This window comes from Phascolarctos cinereus, unplaced genomic scaffold, assembly GCF_003287225.1.
Source record: "Phascolarctos cinereus isolate Bilbo 61053 unplaced genomic scaffold, phaCin_HiC Scaffold_9;HRSCAF=440, whole genome shotgun sequence".
Lineage (NCBI taxonomy): Eukaryota > Metazoa > Chordata > Mammalia > Diprotodontia > Phascolarctidae > Phascolarctos > Phascolarctos cinereus.
The window spans coordinates 212,619,952-212,640,549 of record NW_027556402.1 but is presented as its reverse complement, the minus strand read 5'-3'; the positions used below and the strand labels follow the sequence as shown (position 1 = coordinate 212,640,549).

Below are 20,598 nucleotides of genomic sequence, written 5' to 3'. Positions count from 1 at the left end.
TTAGCTTTTACTCTGCATTGGTCCTGAGAGATCCTGATGAGATATTAGAAGTCAGCCTGGTTTGAGGCCTCCTAGAGACTTCCTGGGTGCCTCTATTTAATCTTCATCTCTTGGAATTCCTGGTGTGGTCGCTAGTATTAGTTTAATCTGCATTCTAGTGGGATCCCCAATACTGAAGGCCTGGACACTTCCTGTCCCAGTCTCCTTGGGTGGTCACCTATCAGGAATTGCCTATTGTCCCCTGCTATGTCTGGGAAGGATATCAGAATCACAAGTAACTTGAGGCCTCCTGGGAGACCCCAAAGCATACATACTTTTCAGTGACCTCTGCTCATCTCATTCTTCTTATGCAAGGACTTACTAATAGTTGGCCTGGTCCTCTGCTATGGCTATGACAGTTCATGGCTGGGGTTGTCTGTTTTTTTTTTTTTAACCAGAGATCAGGTTGGCTTGAATTTTTCCTGGTTCCCCTGACCAGAGTTTCTATCATCTTCAGGCAATTTTGTGGACTAGATGGTAGAGTTTACTTTGATTTCATTTCATGGACTGTTGCTTCATCTAGCTCTTTTAATGTTTGCTTGGAAGGTTCTTAGGGAGGTAACTTTTCATTCTGCAGTCTTGACTTATAGATTTATAGTTGTTGTTTGTTTCAGTCATGTCTGACTCTTAGTGACCCCATTTGGGGTTTTCTTAGCAAAGATACTGGAGTCGGTTGCCATTTCCTTCTCTAGATCATTGTACAGATGAGGAAACTGAGGCAAACAGGGTTAAGTGACTTGCCCAGGGTCATACAACTTGGATTTGAACTCATGAAGATGAGTCTTTCTGATAATAAGCCCAGTGCTCTATCCACTGTGCCACTTAGCGGCCCCCTATCCCAGGCAGGGTTGTGGAACAGTATAGAGTAATGGAAATGGCTAATGGCTACTTGTGTGACCCTTCCCTCCCTCCAAAAAGTTAACCTATGCATTCTGTATTTGCGGAGTAATCAAGGGAACTGGAATAATTAACACAATGTAAAATACCAGCTACTACTCCTGGACACCTGTTCAGGTAACCTAATGGTTAGATTCTCCTTTTACTGGGGAGGAGATGGAAGGGGAACGGGAAAGAGCAACTATTTAATAAGTGCCTACTATGTGTCAGTCACTGTGCTAAGTATTTAACACATATTATCTCATTTGATCCTCATACAGAAGCCTGTAAGGAAGATGCTATTATTACATTTTACAGTTGAGGAAATTGAGGCAGAGAAAAGTTAAGTGACTTGCTCAAGCTCACACAGCTAGTAAGTATCTGAGGCTGGATTTGAACTCAGGTCTTCCTGATTCCCAGCCCAACAGTCTATCCACTGTACCGCTAGCTGCCATATCGACTGTTAATACCAAGGGTCTATGAACAAAATCTATTCCCTACTCTCTGAAATAGATATGTAAGATATATAACCTGCAAATCAAAAATACCAGGGCAGAAGGTCCAACTTGCTTTTAAGGTATAGATCATAGATCTTGAAGAGACTTCAGAAGCCATCTAAGCTAGCGGGGGGGGGCCTCCCCCACTCCATTTTACAGGTGAAGAAACTAAGTCACGGAGGACCTAGGTCCTCTGACTCCAGAGGCCATACTCTTTCTAGGTTCCATACTTCTTTTTATCAATCAGATCACATCACATTTCAACAAATTCTAAAACAAAAGATTTCCAAATTCTGACTGAGGATTCACTCATTTTAAGCAGCATTCAATATAACCAAAGTTCAGTCTAGTCAGAGTAGAGCTTGCTATTCGTTTTAAGGTGTTTGAGCTGTCAAAGATGCACCTTTGTTCTTCAGGGATGTTTATCAGTGGTATTTGCACAGTTTAAGTCTGTGAGAGGGAGCTGATTGGGGGAGGTAGTTATATTCCACCTGTGTTCTTATACCTCACTCCTCAAGGAATGTTACTTCTATTGGGACATGGGGGAAGGGTGACTATTTCCCCCCAAAAGTTAAATCACACGGCCCTCACTGTTGGGCTGGCCCAGCTGGTTTGCTGAGTACAAAAGAACAGGTCCTCTATGTGACAAAGAAAGGGCTGTCTCTTACCTGGTTCCCTTGGTGATGGAGTAGGAGGGAGCTACCAGGCAGGGGTCCAGGTGAACAGGCGGAAGGGAAGGTTTCTGATAGCCAGGCTTGAGGGAGCCACCATTGTTCACAGAGCCAAGATCATTGCCAAGAGGACCCCAAGGGAGGTGAACAATTTGGCTTCTTTCTCACCTGGCCTGTGGCCTCTTGTGTTTAGGATTGTCTGTGATCACTTTTTCATGGTTAAAATTGAAGAAAGTGTCGTCTCCCAGCCTTGGCAAAATTCTGCTTTCAATCCAGGAGCTTTCTCAAGAGCCAGGTGAGTAAGCTTCTTGTTGTTGATGAAGAAGATGATGATGATGATGATGTGTTTAGATTCTGAAACTGCCCTATGAATTTGGGTTTGCTCTGGATTTCAGGAGCTAGGAGTACCTCTGAACATGAGACTCAAATATGGATAGCTAGAATATACACTGATACATAGCAAGTGCCTTAGAAAGGGTATAGCTAAAATACATACTAATACATAACAAGTGCATTAGAAAGTTACAGAACAAAGTGCTATGCTTGCAGATACCAAGAAAGCCTCCCATAAGGAGGTGGCACCTGAGCTCAGCATTAAAATATGGGTAGAAAGAGGGGCCCCAAAGACATTCCAAAAGTTTGGAAGCAAGAAAACACAAAACTGGTTGGAAGAGGGGCTGAGAAGGAAGGACAGAGTAAGTAGTTCAAGTCAACAAGAGTGTAAAGTACTGCCTATGCTCTAGGGGAAGTATAGGTGATAATGTTTGGAAAGGCGTGCAAGGCTGTGGGGCTGAATTACTTTTCACACTTTAGAGGTGAAGAAATGAGGCCTAAATGGGGGGGGATAATTTGTAACTTTTGGGTGTGAGTGATCAGGAGGCAGAATCAAGATTTTCTTTCCTTGGAGATTCTAACGAGTATATCTTGGACATCTTTGAGTGTAAGAACATGTGTGCCTTGCCTGACTTCTTCCTGCATGCATATGTTAGTCAAGCAATAATCTCCCATATGCTTAGGAGCATTTGTTGCTCGTGCCCAGCACATAAAACATATTCTGCCCTGCCGACTCATGCCAGATGACATAACATATGCAAAGCTCATTGTAAACCTTAAAGCGCTATAGAACCCTATATAAATACTGGCTATTCTTGTTTCAGGTGAGGCTGATAACTTGGGAAGAGTTCTCCATTAAAATGAAAGATTTGTAGTGAATTCTTGCAGATCTCTGGGGAGTGCCAGGGCAGTCATGGCACAGGACAGCTGCCCCTTCCCTTGAGCTCTGCTTGGGTAACTTAGTGATCCATTTCTGATGGATGGGCCAATACTTGTGAATCTTTTCTGTGGCTCACAGTGTCTGCCTTTGTTTGGACTCTCCTCCTGCTTTTGTCTCTGCCTGCCTCTCCCTCCTCCCCAGGGCCTGGGACACTGACTCCAAGTCTCTGGAGAAACTAAGTATAATCCCCCTGTGTGTCTGACTGCTACAGAGTCTGTCCATTTGCCCCGGCCTCAAGGTGGAGGTGGGGGGCAGTTGTTTGGGGAAAGAGAAGCCATCCAAAGGGGCCAGTCAGCAGAGTGACCCTTAAGGACATTTTCTGCCCCCTCCTCCCCATCCTCATTCAGTCACATGGTGTAGTGGGTGGGGACAGACCTCAAATTGGAGAAAATCTTGTCTTCAAACTTCAGTGGGTGTCACCATCCTAAACTAGGACTCTCTGTGGTGTGTGGGTTGGGGGCAGGGTGCCATGCCATGGATGTGTGTAGAGGATGGAGGCTGTGTGGGTTCTGAGGTCCAAGGAGTAGACAAGGTCTCTGTGATCCCAGGGTCTGCAACTTCATGGAAAGGTAAGAATGGGGCTCATGGATGCGGGAGGGGGGCGTGGACACCAGCATTTGGGCAGAAGCGCCTTTACTCCCACCTTGATTAGAGGCTCCCCCTACATCCACTTTCTTCTGTTGCAGACCCAGATACATGGCAGGGTCCTGAGCCAGAACCCAAGGTACTCCCTCCCAAAGGCAGTGGTGGCCGGGACATCTCAATCCTCTCCTCCACCCAACAGCTTTCTCCTCTTCCTCCCCCTCTTTCCCATCTCCATCCTATCTTTTCACCTCTCCTTTCTGCCTCCTTCCTCCCCTGCATTCTTCTCCCTGCTCTCCCTCCTTCCTTCCCCTCCCCTCTCTTCCCTTCCCCTGTCTCTTTTCCTTCCCTCCGCTCCTCTTTCTCTTCCCTTCCTTTCCATTTTCTTCTCTCCCCTCCCCTTCTTTATATTCTCTTCCTCTTTTCTCCTCTCCCTTGTCCTGGCCCCTCCTTGATCTTTCTTTCTTCCTTTCCCCCTCGCTCTTTCCGTCTCTTCAATTGCCCCCCCCCCAAAGGAGTGTGAGGGGGAGGTGGCTTAAGGAATAAGTCAAGAAATGTCCCCCCTCCCCGCTTCCCCACTTACGTCACCAGCCGCGGCTATAAAGTGAGGACCAGAGCTGGAGTCAGAGACAGGCCAGTGCTGAGGCTGGGACCAGAAGGAGCAGAGGCATCTGAACGGGGCTGGGGCCGGAGCTCGGGCCGGGGCTGAGCCCGAGATGTTTTACTCAGGGCTTCTGACCGAGGGGGGCCGCAAGGAAGCCGATATGCGGGAGGCTGCTTCTCTGCGGCAGCAGCGCCGGATGAAGCAGGCTGTGCAGTTCATCCACAAGGATTCGGCTGACCTGCTGCCCCTGGATGGCCTCAAGAAGCTGGGCTCCTCCAAGGACACGGTGAGTCCCGCCGCCCGCCCTGCAGCCGCGTCCCTGCGCCTCTGTCTCTGCCATGGCCACGCTGTATCTGGGGCTCGGACCCTGGCACTCTCCTGCTGCCTGTCACTCACTCCCACTCTGCCTCTGTCCCTTGGAGGTGTCTTAAATCTTATCATTGTCCTACTTTCTCTGTCACCGTCCGTCTGGGTAGCACTATCTCTCTCAGTCACTCCCACTCTTCCTGTCTCCATGTCACTGTGTCTGTCACACCGGCTGCCCCAGCCCCTGACACTGTTGTTGGCACACAACTTACTGTGTCCCCATCTCTCGCTGTCACCCTTACCTCTCCATGACACCGTGACCCCCATGCTGTAGCTTTCTGACACGGACCCAGTCTTTTAGCCATTCTCTGACATCGATCGCCATGGGCACTCCACGTCCCCCTATCTCTTTCTCTCTCACCGGCCGTCATTGCCATCCTGTATCTGTCGGTGTCTCTGTGTGTCACTGTCACCCTCGTTCTGTCCCCAGAGGTTCCACTCTTTGTCATCACATCTTTCGCTTCTCTTCTCTCTCACTCTTGTCTCTATCCTGTCACTCCCTCTCAGTCTGGCGGTGATGTTGCCACCTGCTTCCTCTGTCTTTCACTCTCACTCTTTTCATCACTATCTGCCGATGTCACCTTGTCACCAGTGGCTTCTGCCTGGTCCTCCTGCTTCTGTCTCTGCCCCCTGCCTCTGGAACCCTGATGTGCTCTGCTTTTCCAATTATTTCTCTTTGCCTAGCTCTGAGGCCTCCTCCCTTTGAACCTCTATGTTTTTTTTTTCTCAGAGTAAAGCAGATCTGACCTTCCTCAGCACACACACACACACACACACACACACACACCCCTCCCTTCTCTCTTCCCCACCCCCCTCCTGCAGCCCTAGGTCTTTTTCCCCCTCTACTTATTCCTCCGATAATTTCTCATCACAGTCAGGCAGATTAGCATAACAATGGGGGAAAAGCTCTGAGCTCTCTCATCTGCCTGGCCCAGCTGGGCTAAGACTGGGCTGGTCTGATGACTCAGGCCATGGTGACTCTTTTTTTCATAGGTGTGTGCTGCTGTCATGGGAAGGGAGGAAGATGGGAAAGGCAATTAAGCTGGCTTAAGAGACCAAACCTCTCCAAATGGCTTCTAATGTATCCCTTCTAAATTATATGTTTTAAACCAAAACTCTTTGTATGGTGTTTTCCCAACAGCCCCTGTTTTACATTGTCATATCCACCTGTGACTGAAGAGGAGCCCATGACCTTTCCATTTATGTTAAACCATTAATAATAATCAGTAAAGTGGGGCCAGGGATTCTGCTTCAAATCTGACTGCAGGTTTCAACTTAGTGGTGTCCCTAGTCAAAGTAAAGAAGACAGAGGTGCTCTGACATCAGGCCATTTCATCAACAAATGGAGCCAGGAAACCATGCTCAGAGATCTCTTGCCAGGGGAGGGAGGGAAGGTTTTTTCAGCCAGATCAAGGTTATGATTTTCAAGGACTGACCCTGTGACCTTGGCACCTGTGACCCATCTACTCCTGATGAAAGAACAGAATACGGAAGTCAAGTTATATGGAAGGAGATAGTCTGTATAGCTCCCAAGGATGCTGCCTGTCCCAAAGACTTGAATAAACTAGAAATGGTCTTAGCCCAGAAACGTTCCAGACCCTCTTGGGGTAGAGCCTTGACTCCTACAGCACAAAACCACTCTTAGCTGATACTGACCCTGGGCCAGGTTTCCTAGACTCAGGGGCTGCTACCCTGGGGAGGTTTTTGTTTTGTTTTGTTTTGTTTTGTTTTTCTTGTGGTTTACTTATTTTCATTAACTTGCTTGTCCTTTTTCCTTAGCTTCTCTTTGAGTCTGGAGATTTCATCATTCATTCATTCAATAAGCATTTATTAAGTACCTATAGCATGCATACTATTAGGAGAGCTATGTATTCATCAGGGGAGCATAGATTTTAGAGACAGAAAGGACATCAGAGGTCATCGAGTTCAACCCTCTTATTTTATAGATGGAGAAACTGAGGAATAGAGAAGGTGAGAAACCTGTTCAGGGTCACACAACCAGGTGTGAGGGAGGATTTGAAATCAGGTCTGTCTGATTCCAAGTCACTTAGCTGACTATTGATTTTCTTCCTTTTCCTGCACTTTGGATTTTCTGAATGTTTAATTTTGGGACTTTTATCAGACCTGATTTATTGAAACTAACTCATCCTCTGAACCTCTACGTGCAAGTATTGAACAGATGATTAGAGAGCATGGGCCCTACTCTGCTCTCATTGTTAACAACCTGGTTCTTCATAGACACCAGCACTAGTGGCTTGCCCCTCCCACGGCCCTTGTAACACAGAGATTTACTAGGAGGTCATTTTTTAAAAAAAATTTAATTAATTTATTTTTAGTCTTCAACATTCACTTCCACAAGATTTTGAGTTCCAAATTTTCTCCCCATCTCACCCCTCCCCTCCAGATGGCATGCATTCTGAATACCCCTTCTCCTAATTTCCCCTCCCTTCTATCTCCCTCCCCTTCTATCTCCCCCCCCTTCTCTTATCTCCTTTCCCTTCAATTTTCCTGTAGGGCAGGATAGATTTCTATGCCCCATTTCCAGTATTTTCGAGTTGCATGTGAAAATAATTTTTTTTTAACATGTGTTTTCAAAACTTTGGAGTCCAAATTTTCTCCCTTCCTCCCTCTCCACCCACCTTCATTGAGAAGGCAAACAACTCAATACAGGTTATACATGTGTAGTCATGCAAAACACTTCCACAGCAGTCATGTTGTGAAAAACTAAGTATATTTCCCTTAATCCTATCCTGTCCCCCATTTATTCTATTCTCTCTTTTGACCCCATCCCTCCTTAGAAGTGCTTGCTTCTGATTACCTTCTCCCCCAATCTGCCCTCCCCTCTATCAACCCCCTGCTCTCTTGTCCCCTACCCCCTATTTTCCTGTAGGGTAAGATAAAGTTCCATACCCAATTGAGTGTGTATGTTATTCTCTCCTTAAGCCAAATCTGAAGAGAATAAGATTCTCTCATTCCCTTTCCCCTTCCCCCATTTCCCCACTCGGAGGTCATTTTCAATGAGGTAACACACAGAAGGCATCTGCTCTTGGCACCCACTCTTCCTTCCCAGGATCAGAGGGGGCTACCCAGTCAGCCCTGGCTCCAACGAGTCAGATATTCTTGCTGCTCCTGTCGGTGCTCATCTTGAGAAAATCTCCTTTTCTGGCACCAGAAGGTAGTTGAACTCCCATTAAACCCACTGTGAGCGGCTAAAGTTGTCAGCCTGCCAGGTCAGAAGAGAGAATTTGGAATGCTGTCTGATCCTTCCTGCTGCTGCTGATGGAGGAGGGAGGGAACTCCCTGTCCTCAGCCAAAACCGGCTCATGTCTTTCATGATCTTCCCAGTTAGGCAGCTGGGCCATAATAATTCAAGAGTGCTGGATTTGGAGTCAGGTGACCTGGGTTTGTATCTAGACTCTGCAGCCCACTTTTGGCCTCAGTTTCCTCATGCGGAAAATGAGGAGTGACTATCAGAGCTCTTTGAGCTCTAAATACTGTGATCCTAAAATGCTATCTCTAAACCAGCTCAAATTCATTCTGAGCAGAGACAAGAAAGATCTCCTCTTCCTTTCTTATACATTAAAGATAGGTGGATTTTTTGTTTTTGGTAAAAACCAGACATCAGCTTAAATAACATAAATCCTGGAACTTTCAGGAACTAAACAAGGAAAAGGTATCATAGAGTGATCATAATATCCTTTGTTTTCCCTTTTCCCTCTTTGCTGCACTTGGGATGTGAGGGGAACTTTAGCCCTCATGGATTCTCAGTTCTCTTACTTCCCGTCCAAGCTACGTTGCCCTGTATGGGAAAGGGTACTCTGCTTTTTCTCTGGCTGGCTGGCATCCTTAGAGGCTCTCTCTCTCTCTCTCTCTCTCTCTCTCTCTCTCTCTCTCTCTCTCTCTCTCTCTCTCTCTCTCTCTCTCTCTCTCTGTCTTTCTGTCTCTGTCTCTGTCTCTCTCTCTCTCTCTCTCTCTCTCTCTCTCTCTCTCTCTTTCTCTGTCTTTCTGTCTCTGTCTCTGTCTCTCTGTCTCTTTCTCTATGTCTCTCTCTTTCTCTCTCTCTCTCTGTGTCTTTCTGTCTCTGTCTCTCTGTCTCTCTGTCTCTCTGTCTCTCTCTCTCTCTCTGTCTTTCTGTCTCTGTCTCTGTCTCTCTGTCTCTTTCTCTATGTCTCTCTCTTTCTCTCTCTCTCTCTCTGTCTCTCTCTCTGTCTGTCTTTCTGTCTCTGTCTCTGTCTCTCTGTCTCTTTCTCTATGTCTCTCTCTGTGTCTTTCTGTCTCTGTCTCTGTCTCTCTGTCTCTTTCTCTCTGTCTGTCTGTCTCTCTTTCTCTGTCTTTCTGTCTCTGTCTCTGTCTCTCTGTCTCTTTCTCTATGTCTCTCTCTCTTTCTCTCTCTCACTCTCTTCCACCTCCTCTACCCCCTTCTCCCCCTTGAGGTCTCAGAGAACAAGAGGAGGGGAAGGGAGCATCCGCAAGAAGCCATATGATATCAAACAGCAGCCAGATGTTGTACCCAGCAGGGGAAGAGGAAGACAAGGCCAGTTCACACCTCACCTTTGCTCCATTGTGGCACTGATTCCCCTTGCTCATTCCTTCAACACCCCCAATGAGCTCAATTGCACATTTGATTTGATTTGCAAAGATGATCATAAGTGGGTTTGGGATCTGTGTAAATCTGGGCAGGGGAGCTTGAAAACTGGGGAGTGCTGTCTCTTTACAAAGGCTTCCCCCAAGTCTCAGAAATGACCTTGTAAATGTACTCCAATCTAGAGAGATGAATTTTACCTTACATCTGTCACAACGGATCTGGAAAATAACATAGGCTCCAATCCCTCAGGCTAACATTAAGACTTAGGAAATGCAGAAGAAGCTTAAAACAATTTTTGCCTGAGGCTAGTTGTGGTAGGGAATAAAATTGTCCATTCTTCTCTGAGAGAGAGAGAGAGAAAGAGAGAGAGAGAGACAGAGAGACAGACAGAGACAGAGATGGAGGAAAGAAGGAAGGAAAGAAGAAAGGAAGAAGGGAAAGAGAAAGGAAGGAAAGAGAGGGAGGGAGGAAAGAAGAGAGAGAGAAAGAAGCAAGGAAAGAAAGAAAGAAAGAAAGAAAGAAAGAAAGAAAGAAAGAAAGAAAGAAAGAAAGAAAGAAGGGAATGAATGCAAAGATTAAGAAAGAAAGAACAAAGTAATTTAAAGTGAGTGAGGGGGGTAGCTAGGTGGCACAGTGGATAGAACACCAGCCCTGGATTCAGGAGGACTTGAGTTCAAATCCCGCCTCAGACACATAACACTTACTAGCTGTGTGACCCTGGGCAACTCACTTAACCCCATTACCTAGCCCCCCCCACCAAAAAAAATAAATAAAGTGAGTGAGGTCTGTATTAGTTTATCAGACTGTGTTTTAACCTGCTAATAACAATAATTGGGATTACCAGGGCAGGTTGTTGTAGTTGTCAGGTCCCCAACCATACTGCTTCTGCAAGGATCTCCTGCTTGAGGCTATTCTATGTCCTTTCACTCCTCAGCATCCTCTCTAAGGCAGCGGCTCCCCAACTTTTTAGCCTCGGGACCCCTTTACATTCCAAAGAACTTTTGTTTGTATGGGGTTATATCTATCAATATTTATTATGTTAGAAATCCAACCTGATGTACATTTAAAATATTTATTAATTTATTTAAAAATAATAGTATCTATTACATGTTAATATAAATAACATATTTTTATTAAAAGTAACGAATTTTTAAAAACCTTAATGAAAAAAGTGGTATTGTTTTACATATTTTTGCAAATCTCTTTAAAGTCTGGCTTCATAGAAGACAGATTCTGCCTTCAATCTGTTGTTTTGGTTGAAGTATATGAAGAAAATCAAGCCTCACACAGATATGTAGTTGGAAAGGAGAGAAATATTTTAATAGGCAGATAACATCTTAATATTATTATGAAAAGTTTTGACTTCACAGACCTCCTGAAAGGGTCTTGGGGACCCCTAAGGTCCACAGACCACATTTTGACAGTCACTGCTCTAAGTGCATCCCTGGGCAAACACCAGTGGTCCTTAGCCTTTGTCCTACTACAGTGGATTTGGTTGCCACATTTTTTAGGGCCTTTTCTTTTGTTGTTATTTTTATTTATTGTAAATGTTTTACAATGAACTATCAATAAAAAGTATCAGATAAAACACAAAATTGTATATAAAACCATAAATGCCAAATCATTTAGTTTGCAAAAAGAAAAATAAATATATATATTTAAATTGTAACAGAGGTCCCTCACCCTGAGTTAATTATATTTTGGTAATTGTATTGCAATATAATTAATTCCCTTTGCAATTCTATGTATTTTATTTTGTGCATTTAAGAACATTTTTCTGAGAAGAGATCCATAGGCTTCACCAGACACTACCTAAAGGCGCTCTCCCTCTCTCTCTCTCTGTTTTTGTCTCTCTCATACACACACATTAAGATCCTCTTCCTTTAACACAATCACATCTTATTTGCATCCATGTTCACTTCCGACTTCTCCATGATTCACTAATATCTTTACAAAACCTGCTGAATGAGTACTCATTTTATTTCCTACGTCTGTTTCTCATGTTCAGCTCTTTATTCCATCTAGAGCTCACTTCATTTATTTTTGGTTTGCCTACCTAATGAGAAGTACCTAGTGAGGCTAAGATTAAACTAAATTAATACCATGAGTATGTAACATTTTCATTCCATAATTGAGAAGCTCACAACAAAAAAATAAAAAGCAAACAAACAAAAAAGAATACCCTTTTCTTGAATTTTAATTGGCTCTTTTTTCTTTTAGAGGCTGGGTTCACATATATATATATATATATATATATATATATATATATATAATTGTGCTAATGGCTCTTTTAATTAAAAAAAAAACCTCCATCCATGGATAACACACTGCTTTTGTACATGAAGATGACCTTTCTGATTCATCATAAAAATAACCATTTTAGACTGAGATGAAACCTTAGAGTACCTATCTAGTCTAATTCCCTTTTTTCCTTTGATGAGGACAGAAAGGTTAAATAAATTGAACAAACATCAAGAAGCTAGACCAAGAACCGGGTTCTCTTGCTCTCAGCCTACCCAATCACAGGCCTTTGGTGGTAGGATGTAAGCTTGATGGAGTCTTTGGGCTTTGTATCTCCCGAATAGCACAACCCCCTTTGAGCAGCATTTACTTAAACGTCTGTTAAATTGGCCTGACAGCGGTGGTGAAGTATTGATACTGATCTATCTTGATACTTTCCATCAGGAAATAGAGTAGGCTGCCATCATACATCAAACTTTAGGACAGATGTCATGTATTCCTACATAACAGAAGTTTTATTATTATCAACAAACAAGCGTTGAGTGCTTACTATGCAGGGGGTGCTGTCCTAGGTGCTAAGAATAGAAAGGCATATTTAAGACACAATCTTTACATTGTAAGGAATACAAAGATGTGTTTAAGATACAGCCTTTGCCCTTAGACAGTTTACAAGTTGATTGGAAAGACATATAATAATAATAATAATAATAGCAGCTAATATTTATATAGTACTTACTATGTGCTAAGCACTGTGCTAAACACTTTTAAAAAATATTTCATTTGATTCTCCCAACAACCCTGGGAAGTAGGTTAGTAGCATTATCCCCATTTTACAGATGCAGAGACTGAGGCAAACAGAGCTTAATTAACTCAGAGTTATGTAGCTAGTAAGTGTGAGGCCAGATTTGAACTTCATGTCTTCCAGACTCCGGTGCTCTATCCATTGTACTACCTGGCTTGTCTGTTCAAAGAAAGCTAACAGCACAATATAGTGTGATAAATAAAGATTTATAAGTGCTCCAAGACTAGATGACTTTTCAGGTCCCCTTCAATATCTGTGAGGAGGCTCTGGTCAAAGAGGGTTCCTGAAAGGAGGGAGGGCAGGAAATGGGATTTTCCCAGAGGTTGGTTGAACAATTTCACACCCAGAATGACAGGATTTTAGCTAGAAAGGAATCTCTCAATCATAATTAAGCCAAGTGTGTGTATGTGAGTGTGTGTGTGTGAGTGTGTATGTGTAGGTGAGCATGTATGTGTATGTGTTCACATGCACATACATGTGTACAGGACTTGAAGCTGACACCATTCCAGATCTCTTTTCTGCGAGGTCTGAAAGTCCCATTCCCTTTCACACCAAGCTTGTGACTAAATTTCCACATCCTTTTATTCTCATGTCAAGTCCTGTCAGTGTCCCAGACCTTTGGTCCCTAAAAGGACCTCACTAGCAGTGAGGATTTATGTGCAGTGTGCCTGAAAGGATTAATACGACCCACACCCCTTACCACCCCTGTTCATGGACAGAGTGTCCTTCTGACTGAGGCTGCCCAGAAGCATCTGTGAGCCTGCCTAGGGCTGTCCATGACTCTGCTCCAGGCCTTCTGTGACTCTTTGCCTCTTTGCCTTGTGACAGCCTTGCTCAAAGGGAGCTCCCCCTCTCCCTGACATCTTTCTGACTGCTTCATGTGCAGTCAGCTGTCTGATCCTATTGCTTACCAAATGCTCACAGCTCTGCAGCAGGTTTAGAAGTAAGGCCTCAGGGAGTCAGTATTTCTTCTGCCCACCCTGGCTGGGGTCACCTCTTCCAACAGCCTCTTCCTTTGCATGCCTGTACTCTACCAGCACCATCCATCCACAGAACCCCATTGATCAGGGGTTACTCCTATGGTTGGGGATACTCTTCTAAAGTACCACCTCCCAATCAGTAGGACCCATTAGTGATTGATGATACCCTGATGTCATAGGAGAAGCACAGCATGAGTCAGGAGACTTGGGTTCCAATCTCCTTTTAGCCACTACTCATTACTGTATGCTTCCACAAAATCCCTTCCCCTCTTTATTCCTCAATTTTTTTCATCCATAGAATTAGATAACCTCTAATATCCCTTCCAGTTCAAAAAACACTTGTGATTTTATGCATACAAATAGCCTAGAGCTGACAGCCGTAAGGTTAACACTATTTTTCCTGTTAAAAGTCCTCCTGTGAGTCAAAGGGCTGGTGTTTTTCAGGGACTTTTTCTTCAAGGTTGTCCGTTAATAAGCACTGAGCCCTGTCGTGCTTTCATATCATCTTCCTATGTGTATGACTGACCCTCTATACAAGGGTTCCCCCTCTACCCAAGGAAGAACCAAAGGGTAGAGTTCTCTTCCTTATTCTCAATTACCTCTAGTCCAGTTGAGAGTGAGAATATAGCCTTTCGTCTGTGAAGGCAAGCTGAGGGGGACGCATGAAAGGTGCCTGCACACGCCTTGCTATTTCTGATGGACAGGTTTGAGATACTCGACTTATGGTGAAGGTTGGTAAGAGAATTGCTTTTCTTAGTCTTCAGATAGTTATCTCAGTGGTTAGAGTGGATTACTAAAAAAAACCAAGTTAGAAGTTCAACCACAAGGGGAAGGGAAGGAAAGGGAAGAGAATAAACATTTATATAGTGCCTATATATAGCACAGACACTGTGCTGAGTGCTTTACAAAAATTATCTCATTTGATCCTCCCAACAACCCTGCAAGGTAGATGATGATTTTCATTTTACAAATGAGGAAACTGAAGCAGAAGGAGGTTAGGTGACTTGTCTGGGGTCACACAGCTAGTAAGTATCTGAGGCTGGATTTGAACTCAGGTCTTCCTGTCTCCAGACTCAGCACTCTGACACCGAGTCATAAGACTGACACGTGTAGTCCCTAGTGATAAAAGGAACCAGTTATTAATAACAGTTAACATTTGTATAGCTCTTAAAGGTTTGTAATTATTCAATCATGTCTCACTCTTCATGACCTCCTGTGGGGTTTTCTTGGCAGATACTGGAACGGTCTGCCATTTCCTTCTCCAGTCCATTTTACAGATGAGGAAACTGGGGCAAAAAGGGTTAAATTACTTGCCCGGGGTCACACAGCTAATAACTTGTATGCAGCCAGATTTGAATTCAGGAAGAAGGGTCTTCCTGACTCCAGACCTAGCTCTCTATCCACTGCACTGCACTACCTCCCCAAGTTTTGCAAAGCACTTTATAAATATAAATATATATAAAATCACAATCTGTCCTCACAATAACCCTCAGAAGTAGGTGCTACCATTAGCCCCATTTTACAGATCACAGAGAATAGACGGATTTGCACAAAATCTATCACCATTATTGGAAAAACCAATTCCAAATCTGTGCCCTTTTTGCTAATGATGAGCCAGCCCATTTCTATATACCAAGAATTGCACATCACATGCAAGAATCCAGCTAGACCCCCAACTTCCCAGCCAGAACGTAGATTCATGAGGATGGATAAAATAATTTTTCCTGGTCCCAGTCAGCCAGTTCCAGGATCGTCTCTGCTTTGTTTCTGCATCCTCCTTTCCCCTGTACATCCTGGGTAAAGAAGATGGTGAGCAGACCAGGAACCAGATTGAGGCTCCTTTGCCACCCCCATCCAAAAAACAACAGCCTCCCTCTGTACCCAATTACTGTGGAAATGCCTGCTGGTGAAGCAGGCAACATGTGCCTCAGTGGGTCTCACATGGCTTCTCTAGCTGGGGCTTGGGAGGTTTCTCAGCCACAGATCAGCAGCTAGACCTCTAGAGGAGGACCAGGAAGAGCTCAGCATCTGTGTTTATTGCAGCTGCTTTGGAAGGAAAATGGGGATTCAGTTCCCAGCAGTCTCATTCTGGTTCTTCCAGAACACCACAGGATGCCTGGAACACAAGCTCAGCAAACTACAGTCAGCCCTTAGGAGAAAATTGAAGCACTACCCTGGGCACCATGAGGGGAGATGAAAAAAAGATCATAACTCACAATCAGAAAAATTAACCTGGTTGTTAGGTTGCAGTAATAGAAGCAGAGTGAATGTCTAGACTGAGGGAGGCTAGAATCTTGCTGTATGGTCAGGCCACATCTGCAGTGCTGTTTCCAGTTCTGGGTACCACGTTTTAGAAAGGATATTGACAAGGGGGCAGCTAGGTGGCGCAGTGGATAAAGCATCAGCCCTGGAGTCAAGAGGACCTGAGCTCAAATCTGGCCTCAGACCAAACACTTGACACTTACTAGCTGTGTGACCCTGGGCAAGTCACTTAACCCCCAATTGCCTAAAAAAAAAAAAAAGAGGATATTGACAAATGGAAGTATGTCCAGAGAAGAGTGATGACAATGGTGAGGGGATTTGGAAACCATTCAACCTGAGGACCCACTAAAAGAACTGTGGCTGTTTAACCTGAAAAAGGGAAGACTTAGGGCTCGTAAGTGTCGTCAGATATTTGAAGGATTGTTCCAGGGGTAGGGAGGTGGAAGTGGGTAGTGAAGGATTTTTCAGGGTGTCCCAAAAATCTTAGTGAAGCCTTAAGCTTATTAAACTTAGGCAGCTAGGTGGCTCAGTGGATAGAGCACTGAACCTGGAGTCAGGAAGACCTGAATTCAGATCCAGCCTCAGATAATGGCTGAGTGACCTTGGGCAAGCCATTAGCCTCTGTATGCCTCAGTTTCCTCAACTGTAAAATGGAGATGATAATAATACTCACCTTTCAGGGTGGGTGTAAGGACAAAATAAAATATTTGTGAAGAGCTTTGCAAACCTTGAGGTGTTTTATAAAATGCTAGCTATTATTTTGCTTGACCCCAGAGCTAAGGACTGATGTTAACACTGATGTAGATGGAGAAACTAAGGAAGAGGCACCAGAGATAAATGCCACGTTGGGAGCTGGTGAAATGAGGGAGCAGGAAAGTGGTTGTGTACTTTATGATGATGGAGAAGAGATAAGGGTGTGGAAGGGGATGTGATGAGTTCAGTTTTCAACGTGGCAGGTCTCATTCAAGTGAAGATTGCTGGAAATGGGAGCTAGCCTGTTGTTGACAGGCCAAGGCTAAAGATTTGGGAGTCTTCTTATGTGGAATCCTGGTGCCAGAGCTCTGTGTAGTATAGGGGGCTATGGATACCCTCTGAGAAGTTAATCACATTTTGGATGGAGGGCTCACTCTGAAATCCAACCAGCCTATCCCACAATCGTGTTTCTCACCTGCGAATACATAGCAAAACTTTTACTACCCAAATTCCTTACTTCTTAAAAACTGATAAACTTTAAAAAACCCTGACAACTCCTCCCCCCTGCATCTTTCTTTTTGTTTTTATTTTAATTAATTAATTTTAGTTTTCAACACTCACTTTTATAAGATTTTGAGTTCTAAATTCTACCCCTCCCTCTCCTCCCCAAGACAGCATACGATCTGATATAGGCTACACATGTATGATCATATTAAACATCTTTCCACACTAGTCGTGTTGTGAAAGAAGAATAAGAACAAGGGGGGAAAATCACAAGAAAGAAAAAACAACAGAAAGAGAAAATAGTATGCTTCAATCTGCTTTCAGAGTCCATAGTTCTTTGCTGGGATGTGGATGGCATTTTTCCATCGGAAGAGCTAAGTCTAACAAAGATGGTCATCACACAGCACTGGTTGTTAGTGTGTACAGTGTTCACCCACATCAGTTTGTTGCTGCATCTTTCTTTTCCCAGCCCAGGCTCTCTCCTTCTTTCTGACTTCAGGTCCCTGACCCTGAGATAACACAGGACAGCCTGGTACTCCCCACTTGAGAGTACTCATAATTCAGGTCACCAAGGAGCCTTTAATACCAATGGCTTACAGTACTGTCCATAGGGCTATGAACAAATGGTCCACTTAGTCCCATGGAGTGATAGATGGAAGAGGGAGGTAACAGAGCTCAGGTCAGGAGATCATAGGTCAACAGCTGGAAGGGATTTTAGAAGCTATTTAGTCCAATCTGTTCATTTTGCAGAGGAGGAAAGTGAGGCCAGAAAAGTTAAATTTGTCCAAGGTCCCCCAGGTAGAGTCAAAGGCAGGATTTGAACCCATGCTCTAATGCCGAAGCTAGTGATCTCTCCACTGCGCCATACTTTCTGTCATAACTATTCACCTCATCGTCACTCTCATTTTAATTTCCTCTGATGAAAGACGGGGGAATAAGAGGAATCTGCATAAGGGAGAGAATTATGCCCCATATTACACACGGATAATTCATCTCGGCCTCTTCTGCACTCCACCCCACCCCATCCCTTCCCCTGATTCCCTCTTCTTCTGTCTGAAGGCAATCATTCTCATCCCTTCTCCTCATCCATTTTTGCTGCTTTTCTCACATTCCTTACACCTCTACTACTCTATCCCTTTCCCTTGAGACTCAAAGCAGCCTGTTCTGAGCTCTGGTAGCAGCACCTAAAGGGGGCCTCTTTGTCAGGTGAGCGGAAACTTGAATAGATCAAAAGACCGATAGAAAAATGAATTCATGGAAGGACCAGGAGAGGGAGAAAGTCTTTGGCTTCCTTCCTGCTCCCAAATCTCCCTGGCTCAGCTTCCTGCCTTTACTGCTCCTGTCTGAATGAAAATGTACAGAAACCATAATCTTTGCAGTTCAACATTTTTCTTTTAAACCCTCAAAGCAATTTAACCAAACAGTGTTTCCTTCTGAGGGATGAATGAGCTCCCGTCGTTGGCACCAGACTCGCTGAATACAAGACAGCTTTCCAGCTTGGACAGGGCCTGATGCAGTCTAAATTAATCCAGACCTCTCGGTGATCTGGCTAAATTCTGTTTGATTCTGGACAAGGAGCTTCCTGCCCCTTATTGCCACAACAGAATTCTGGGGAGAATGACCAGAAGTCAGCCCTGCCTCTACCCACTCTTTATCAAATTAAGCTCTGGCTTTCCACGTCAGGGCATGCCCTTCCCCCCCCCCAGTTAACCTCCCCCCCCCCCATGATACTAATTTAAAACCTGCTTTGCCAACAACCAGGGTATTTTGGGAAGCTGCTTCTCCCATCAGGGTTACAATAAGTCAGTGAGTCATTCTGATTCTAGAAGGGCCTATACCTCAGTAATCAACTGTGTGGGAGTGAGACTTTTCTCTTGGAGTCTATTGTATCCCCCCAACCTCCACCAGGCTTAGATGGACGAGGTGGGAGATTTCTCTGGGCTTCAGTTTCCTCAACTATGAAACGAAGAGGTTGGATTAGGTGCCCCCTGAGGTGCCCTCTTATTTTAGAGCTAAGATAATTTTAAATATATGTATGTTATACGCACATACATGTACGTATATGTAATATACACATATATACATACACACACATGTATGTATGTATATACTTTTATTTCTGGGATCCCTTCCAAGCTGTCTCTCTGATTCTAGCCCTCCTGACTGTGAGGATGATGAACACAGAACTGGGGAGGGTCAAGCATGCCCCCAGGCTTGGGGCAGCTAGGTAGCACAGTGGATAGAGCTCTGGCCTTGGAGTCAGGAGGACCCGAGTTCAAATCCAGCCTCAGACACTTAACACATACTAGCTGTGTGACCCTGGGCGAGTCATGTAACCCCAATTGTCTGACCAAAAAAAAATGCTTCTTTGGGGGGCCAGCTAGTTGGCGGAGAGGATAGAGCACTAGCCCTAAAGTCAGGAGGACCTGAGTTCAAATCCAGCCTCAGTCACATAATACTCATTAGCTGTGTGACCCTGGGCAAGTCATTTAACCCCAAATGCCTCACACACAAAAAAAGCATGTCTCAGCCTTAAGGGTAGTAGTATTTTGGGGGTCTATAGGATAGCACCAAAGCTGATTTCCAGACCATTTAGCTTCCTGAGAAGCCCTGACTCACATTCTATGCAAGGCAGACACAAAGAAATTGACTAGGCCTAAAAGACACTGGTCCCCAGGTAAGTGAAAGTTTCAGTAAGATCGGAAATAGTCCATGGACAAGTATTTATTAAGGTCTTACTATGTGCCAGGCCTTACATTAGAATCTGGAGATAAAAGGAAAGGCAAAAATACAGCTTCTGCCCTCAAAGAGCTCACATTCTAATGGGGGAAAAACATGCAAACAACTAGGTAAATGCAATATATACACACACATTTATATATAAAAGACATTATGTATGTGTATATATATGCATATCTTTATATATAAATATACATAATTTATATTATACATCATATTTTATGTTACATAATATATATGTGTACATGTTATATTTATATATAAACATATATATGTATATACACATACATAGTATAAATGGGAGATAATTTCAGAGGGTATGCACTGGGAGTGGGGACATAAGGAACACCAGGAAAGGCCTCTTGCAAAAGATGTTGACTGGGCACCTTACCCCTCTCTTTAGGATACTAATTTTCTGGTTGCCTGGATTGGAGTAGAGACCACAGAGTAGAAAGTCACTCTGGGTAGACTGAAGGCTCTTTTCCACTGGGGACACCTGGGGTGGTACAGCAAACATCTGGGGGTGAGGAAGGTCCTGCCTTCAAACCATTTTCAAGGTCCGCAAGCACCATCCCCTCCTCCATCTCTTTGACCGTGGAATATGCATAACTCTTGTAACAGTCCTGCTTCATACAGATCCCCTTGCCCTCATCAGTGAGAGTCTTTTGGGGAAATTTTACTCTAATGGGGCTCCAGAAATAGCCATTGGGTGCACGGGCAGCATAGAGCATAGGGCTGGGTTTGGAGTTTCAGGATCTCAGGACTTTTCGCTCTGCCCTTCCTCCAGTCAGAAGATCTGGATCTGATCCTGACTCCTACACTTACTAGCTGTGTAACACTGAGCCTCAGTTTCCTCACTTGTAAAATAAGAATAATAATACTTG

The 20,598-nt window shown here is 44.2% G+C and overlaps 1 protein-coding gene across 1 annotated transcript in view; it reads left to right on the top strand.

The window, feature by feature from the left end:
- The first annotated feature begins 4,071 nt into the window (after positions 1 to 4,071).
- NRIP3 (nuclear receptor interacting protein 3) overlaps positions 4,072 to 20,598 on the top strand; it is a 31,397-nt gene continuing 14,870 nt past the window's right edge. Inside the window, exon 1 of the mRNA XM_021002028.2 lies at positions 4,072 to 4,828. Within this exon, the coding sequence (XP_020857687.1) occupies positions 4,655 to 4,828 (174 nt within the window). The 5' untranslated portion in view covers positions 4,072 to 4,654. The remainder of the gene's footprint in view (positions 4,829 to 20,598) is intronic.